The following is a 7,682-nucleotide window of genomic DNA, read 5'->3' as shown; positions in this document are numbered from 1 at the left end:
CTATTACACCTCAGCAGGCTGCGTGAACCCCGTCCATGCCTCGACTGCCATATTGGGCGGGGTACTTCACGCCTACGGCTTGTTAAAAGAAGGGAGACCTATCATCCTCTGGGGGGACGGGGCTGGTCAGGTAGGGAAGCACCTGGAACCCCTCCACGGGTTCAGACCCCGCTTAGTGCCTGCTCGGGTACCTATACGGTGTTCTTTGGGCAGGTTTCTGAAACGAGGAGGCAAAAAGGCGGGGAACGCGGTACGGGAGCGCCTTCCTCTGCCTGCCTTTTACAAACGCGGGAAGAGAGATGCCGTGAGGAGGAGGAGGAGGAGGAGGAGGAGGAGGAAAAGGCGGCGCCGTCCTCGGCCCATCTGTCCTTTCGCCCAGCCGCGCGGAGGGGGGAGGAAAAGGCCGGCGAGGCGACCGGAGGCGTTCTTGGACGGTCGCTTCCCTGCCTGCGCAGCTCTGCTCTGGTAATAGCCTATCCTTTCTCCTCCATCCTTTTTCTCGCCTACCCTTTTTCCCTTCCTTCCTTCCCATTTGTTTCCTCGGGACCAGGAGGCTGAAGGCTGCACCATATATAGTCAGAGCTGCTGCTTTATTGATTGACTTGATTTCCAGCATCTCCCCCCGCCCCCTTTCGCGCTGCAGCGGCAGCAGTGGCTGCCGCCGCCGGGAGAGGGAGAGCAGGTGGACAGTTGAGAGAGACTGCGGTGAAGCTGCCCTGGAGACATGGCGGACCGGTGCCTCTGAATAAGCAAAAAATTAAGCGCGGGGGTGGGGGGAGGGAAAGTAAAAGGGCACCCCCGTTTTCTCCTCTTCCTCCTTCCACAGCGCAGTTATGCTGTCCGGAAGTAGAGCGGCCGAAGGACAACTGGTGCAGCAGCCTTGGGGAGCCTTGGACTCCCTTCCCTTATGCCCACTTCTTCATGTTGCATGCCATCCTCTCCCTTGGCCTTAAACTGAGGTAGCTGGCTCATCTCCGGGAGAACTGCTGTCCATCCCTCCATCTGGTGGCTGCCTTCATCCTTCCCTCTCCCCCTTCCCCTTCTTTCCAGCTGTCTCCCTCCTTCTTTCTTTCTCTCATTCTCTATCTCTCTCTCTCTCCCTTTCCTCCCCCCCTCCCCCGCCACCACCATCTTCCAAAGCTATGGCTGCAGAAGAGGTCTTGGAGACCGTGGATCACTATAAATCCGAGATTGAGCGGCTGACCAAAGAGCTGACAGAGACAACCCATGAAAAGATCCAAGCAGCTGAATATGGGTTGGTGGTCTTGGAAGAGAAGCTCACCCTTAAACAGCAGTATGATGAGCTAGAAGCTGAATATGATGTCCTCAAACAGGAGCTGGAGCAGCTGAGAGAGGTGAGTTGGCTTGGAAAACTGCTGCTCTTGTCATCCATTCCCCCCATCTCAATATGTTACCATCTGTCTCTTTTTTTTTTTTTACTCTCTCCTGACTCCTGGTATACGTCCTATATGTTTAAAAAAGAAAAGGAAGGAAAATACCCTTTAGATCTCTTGGCTTAGTGATGTTTTCTGAACCATTTCATCTGAAAAGAAATGTAGGCCAAATGTAGCTTTGGATCTGGATCTGTATGATAAGACTACAGTGGCAAGGTGTGATTTATGCCAAGATACAGGGATGAGCACTGATCAAAGAAGATGCTGAAAAGTTATTAGGGATCTGATATTTTAAACCTATCGCTGATCAAAATCTGTCAATACATGCATTGCTTAACTATGTATAGACACAACTTTTGGCTTTTTGGTATTTGATGGAAACACATATAAATGCACTGAGTAGCTTGGCTAATATTAAGAAAAGAACATTTAAAGCGAAACTTAAACATGTTTGTATTTTTTTTAACCCAGCAACTCTTTATAATATTTGTTTATATTCTTTTATAATTTATTTGTCAATGGCATCTAACATTAACATCTATTTCTGTTCATAAAGATGTATTTGATCTGGGGCAATTAAATTTGCCTAATTTGGCACAAATATTTGTAATGATAAAAAAAATCTTATATATATCTAATATGTGCATGTCACTGAGCAATCTGTATTTTTTCTTTGTATATTTTTGAAAAGATACAACCTAAGATTTATAATCTCATAATGCCAATTGCAGATAGGTATTTATGATGAATTAATCAAATGGTGAATTCTAAAGAATGTTCATATTTATTTGTGTCCATACATTATATTTTACAAATAATAGAAGCTTAAAGGTGAACTCCTGTATGCACTAATATGGGAGTAAGCATAACACAATGGATCTATCAAATATATGTACTCAATTGTGAGAGAAATGCCCACAGAAAACATCAGTGGTAATTGAAATGGCTGATTTGTTCCCTGGATGTTATCTGGTATGAGGACTCTAGTGAAAACTTGACCTCGTTCCCCCCAAACCTTCTGGGTCCTGGTTCTGGAGATTAGTAGAAATTTCTGTTTATATCTGTTGCCCATCAGATATGTTGGACTACAACTCCCATAATTCCCATTCTGGCTAGTGAACTTGTTGAAGAAAGCTGACTACTGCTGATAAGAATATATATCTATGCAATGAAGCCCAGCTAGATAGCAGCACTTAGCCAACCACAGCTGATCTTGAAAACTTAGCAGGATTGGATCTGATTAGTACTTGGTTTGGAGACCACCTGGAAATACTAGGACGATAGGTGAAACTGGAAGTTGAAAAACATTTTGCACATGATCAGTGGAAATAACTTCTCCACTGTTGTCAAGAAAACTACATGGATGTGCCCATGAAGTCATCATGAGTTGAGTTAGACTTGAAGGAGACTTCATGAAATGAAAGTGAAATAGAGGTCAGTTGCAACTGTAGCCATGAAATATATTAGTATGATATCCAAGGATGGTTTTGTGCACAATTGATGGCACAATGTGGTCTGGATGAGATAAGGATAAGTAGATGACATAAGTCCTACCACTGAGCATATGGTAGCTCCAGGGAAAAACAAGGCATTGCTGAGTAGCCACAACTTCATCAGGAGCAAGAGAATGACTAGGCAGGTTGACCATGTAGATGGATGATATGTATTAATAAACCAGGAAGTGAGGAAAAAGATCGTTTCCAGTGGCAACCAGAGTATGTGAGTACTGAAGGAACTTCTAATCGCATGGAATTCAATTATAGCATTTTACACTATTGACATACAGTGTCGTTGCTATAGCGATATACAGTATACTTTGTTTTCATTAATGATATATCACCACAGTGATGCTTGGATGATATTATATAAGGAGGTCCCATTGCTCTGTTTTTTTTTTTTTAATGGCAGTGATAATTTTATAAGACTCTCTTACAGATAATTCTCAACATTTTCATAAAATAGTAATTTCTGATATTGAAATCCATGGTAGCTAAATAATTTATATAAATAAGACAGATCAACTAACATTTTGCTTAAGACATGCCAGCAGTGAAGCAACATGCATTGGTTCAGTGCCAGTGTAAAATAAAAGTTACTGAGCCTATTTGATAAAGTGACACTCATATTTCATCTAAAATATTTGCTCCAACAGGGCTGGAATCCTTAAAAATAAAACAAAGTGCTTTCTTCATGTCTTTGTGTAAATCCCATGCAGATACATTTAGATTTACTCAACTGATTTGATTAAGGCTCATATGATTCATAAGACTTCTTTAACCAAGTGATGGCCTTATTTGTACATGTTATAAACAACAATGTGCTATTTTTAGTTTAACAGATTATGTTAAAAATTAACTGGTCTGAAATATAACCAGTTAAAATTGGATTGGATTAATAGCTTGATAAGCCTTATCAGTTTTGGAAATGATCTTCTAATTGGATTTACCTTGTGGTAATCCGTCTTAGCATTGTGTCTCTACAACGTATGTAATAGAGAGATACACAAGGCAGTACGTATATTCCCTTGTAAGTAAATCTGTAAGGAGAACTTGATGGCTTACTGGTATTCTACTGCTTGTAGGTTTTCTACTGGGTGAAACACCACTGAATCTATAAAGCATTTTTTTTCCAGGTTTGCTCAGCGGTCTCGTAAGTTGCTCCTGACTATCTCTGCATGCGTATGCACACACAGCCACTTCGCACACCTTGCAGAGGCAGCCAGAAGTAACTTAGGAAGCAGCTGCACTAACCAGGAAAAAAGATGCAGCTTACTTTTATTGAAGTGAAGAGATGTTAATTCTGGCACTGTTGTCATACGTTTATTTATTTATTTATAAATAAATCTTATAAGGCTGCCTAGCTCAAACAGTGTGATTCTGGGTGGCGCACAGCATCAAACAAACAAACAAACAATAAACAAAAGAAAAAAGAAAACCCCCACCATATAACATTAAACAATATATAAATATAAAATGGTGACCAAGCAACATAACAAAACAAGCAAGAGGGGACTCTCATTCAACTGGGCCCCTAATGCCAGGTCTTAACGGTTTTCCTAAAGGTGAGCAGAGTTGGGGCCTATCTTTTATCTGGGCGGGGGAGATCCTTCCAGAGAACGGGCAACCGCAGAAGAGGCACACTCTCTAGGTCCCATAAGATGGCAAGATTTAAAAGCAGGAACTGGAATGTGCTATCCATGTGCTATCAGCTAATTTTGAGAAGATGAAAATAGGGGAAATAGCTGGACCTACACAGCCTTTCTAGGTTTACAATATTCTCCTGAGAATTTAGAGTTTTAAAAGAAATTTAAAAACAAATCAGTATTTCCATTCTACCTTCACAAGAAAATATTTTTGCACGTCACTTTAATAATCAAATTTCAAGCAAATTCTTTATATTTATAAAGTTGTACCTGGGACACTTAAAATGGATTTGGAATCCTTTTTTATGGCAGACATGCCTGGAAACACAAGAACATTTTAGTGTTAAAAGTCTGTGTACTCTAAGTCAGCAAACATGATTCCTTTTGAACCTTTCCAAAAATAAAAAAATCTCACCCCTGGCAATTTTCTTTCTTCCTGCAGTCTTCCCCTTTTGCTTCACTTACTGGACAATCTTCTCTCAGTACATTTTTCCTAGATAAGTTTCTTCCCTTCACCTGCTGCATCCTTGTGTCTATTTATTTGTATATTTACAGTCCATCATGAACATTCTTGTGTCTTCTTGGATCTCTTACTTCCTGGAGGCTGCATTCTTAAGCCCCAGTCAATTCAACAGGACTTCATTTTGTATAGACACATCTAGGCTTGCACAAGTTTTTGCTTTCTGGGAAGAGCAGAGCAAAGGGCTGCCACAACAGCATCTGTGTCACTCCATACGAGATAGAGGGCAATCTGTTTTATTGGGCACACTGTGGCTTGCTGATTGAGCTTTGATGTGGCGAACTCCTGTTGTTGAGCTGGTCTTATGCTTAGTGGTTGCAATTTAGCCTTGGTATAATGAAGTCCTCAACTTAATTGCCACTATTTTTTTTGCGCTCTGATCAACATCTGACTCAGCAGTGCCAACATACTCATGTCACGTCAATGTTGTGTGGGGAAATTTTAATCTTTTATCATACACACACACATATACATATGCACACACACTTCATCACTCACTCACTCACTCACTCACTCACTCACTCTTAGGCTTTTAGTGATTATATGTTGGCAACATTCTTAATAAAATATATGCTTTGAATAAACAAGACATCTACCTTAGCCTGCAGAGCAAAATAAACTCCAGTTAACCTCAAGGATATAAACCCACTCCCCTAACCACAACTTCAGTTAGAAATGATTAAGCAAGGAGAACACACAAGCCACATGCTGTGATAAAGAACACCCAAGTTACTCAAATGTGCATATGTTCTAAATGTAAAACTGTCAAGCCGTGTATGTTAAACTATATGTTAACCAGCTAATGGATATGGATATCATACAAAAACACACACACATACATGTACTTACTTTTCTTTGTTCAGAGTGCTTTGAGGAATATGCCTCAATGATCAGCATGTAATGAAGTTTATTCTACTCTGTTCAGCAAGTCACCCATTTCCAACTTTTTTTGTCCTCTGGCACTTCAGTGTCTTGAGTGATCTCCCTTATTGATGTAACACATGACTTGTAATACTGTCCTTCACACTCTTCAACTTTGGCCAAACGTAGCAGACTGTAGGATACTTTTGAAGCAAGACTGCTGGTCACCAGTGCAGAACAAATTTATGGCTGTAGGAAAAACACTGTACAACATTTAATTCTAGCAAAGTTATGTCAGTTTTAAGACAACTCCAACTGAAAGGACAAGAAACCAAATAATTTGGGATGAAAATTATAATTTTGATTTATTAAAAATCCTGCCTTAACTATAGTCATAATTTCTTTTTAAAAAGGCATTATGGGTAGTCCTTGCTTAACAATGATAATTGGGACTGGCAATTCCATTGCTAAACGATGTGGTCATAAAAGTGACAAATCACATGACTGTGCTGACTTGCAATGGCAGTCCCGGCAACTTCAAGGACTGATTGTAAGTCCTCTTGTTCAGTGCTGTTGTAACTCTGAATGGACATTGAAGGAGTGGTTGTTAAGTGAGGACTATCTGTATTAGAGACTGGAAAGTCCTGGAAGTAACAATAATGTAGCATATATTGATACGTGAGGCTAAACTAGGTGTGATGTTAAATGCATTGATTAAATTAGTATGCATATTAAAATGTATCCAGTAGGTTTTTCCTAGTGCAAATAGGATTTTCAAGGAGAGGGGTTTACCAGAACCGTGGGCTGTAGGAAAAAGTTAGCTCCCCTTTTTGACCTCCTCCTGTTCTGCCCCATCCTACTCCTTCAGCTGCTACATTTTAAAAACTTGAACATTTGTTCTAGTCACACAATTGACATATTTAGTTTTGCGCTCTCTCTCTCTTTTTAAAATCTGTTATTCAAGAATGGTTACTTCTTTATGCCTTTTATTTTATTTAGGAAGTATGGTTGTTGTTTTTCTTAAGTCTATAATTAATATCTTTTTTCCCCAAATCATAAAGCTTCAGTGACCTTTCTTCTACTTTTGGTTTCTGTTATTCCTTGCATCAGAGATTGGGGCTATACAAGTAGTCCTTGTTTAGTGACTACAATTGGGACTGGCAACTTGATCATTAATCGAAGCGGTTGCTAAGTGAAATCACGACTGTGTTTATGATCTTACTTCAGCTTTCCTTTGCTTTACAGACCTGCTAAGATAGTAAATGTGAGGATTGGTTGCAAAGTTACTTTTTCATCATCACTGTGACTGTGAATGGTTGCTAAATGAGTCAGCTACTAAATAAGGATTATTTGTATAGAAGTAATTTGGATTCAGAGGGCAAAATATGGAGTGCAGATGGGCACATGTATAGCACCTATCGGGAACACCTTAAATCAAATGTGTCTTTTCCCAGGATTTTATAGGAACTGCAGAGGACAGCTGCAAAGGCCCAGGAACAGATTAGCTGCTTTAAGATGTTCCTACCAGGCGTTATGGGTATACCCTCACATGCTCCAAATCACATTTTGTCCTTCAAATCTGGATTACTGCACAGTCCTATAGTGAGATATCTAAATTAAGCCAGAAATGTGTCAGCAGTTCTCTGAACTAAAATGGTTGACTTGGGAGGCAGTTTATTTAAATTGTGAAATGCTAATTACTGCAAGACTTTGGCTTTCTGTATAATGGGGCAATTGATGCTTTCAGTCTTTTTTCTTGACGTGT

The 7,682-nt window shown here is 40.2% G+C and overlaps 1 protein-coding gene across 6 annotated transcripts in view; it reads left to right on the top strand.

The window, feature by feature from the left end:
* The first annotated feature begins 389 nt into the window (after positions 1–389).
* Positions 390–7,682, top strand: part of BICD1 (BICD cargo adaptor 1) — a 119,587-nt gene continuing 112,294 nt past the window's right edge. For 5 of the 6 annotated variants that reach the window (XR_015796262.1, XM_088141184.1, XM_088141185.1 and 2 more), the window contains exon 1: positions 390–1,355. Coding sequence is in view for 5 of the 6 variants with exons in the window: in XM_088141184.1 (XP_087997310.1) it covers positions 1,143–1,355 (213 nt within the window). In the remaining variant the exon portion in view is untranslated. The remainder of the gene's footprint in view (positions 1,356–7,682) is intronic. The other variant, XM_088141181.1, reaches the window with a different exon arrangement.

This window comes from Python bivittatus, unplaced genomic scaffold (assembly GCF_059951505.1).
Source record: "Python bivittatus isolate LINGU-HERP-01145 unplaced genomic scaffold, Pbiv_v1 ctg000330_np1212, whole genome shotgun sequence".
NCBI classification, from domain to species: Eukaryota; Metazoa; Chordata; class Lepidosauria; order Squamata; family Pythonidae; genus Python; species Python bivittatus.
The sequence above is the reverse complement of the archived record's forward strand: the minus strand, read 5'-3'. Positions and strand labels throughout refer to the sequence as shown.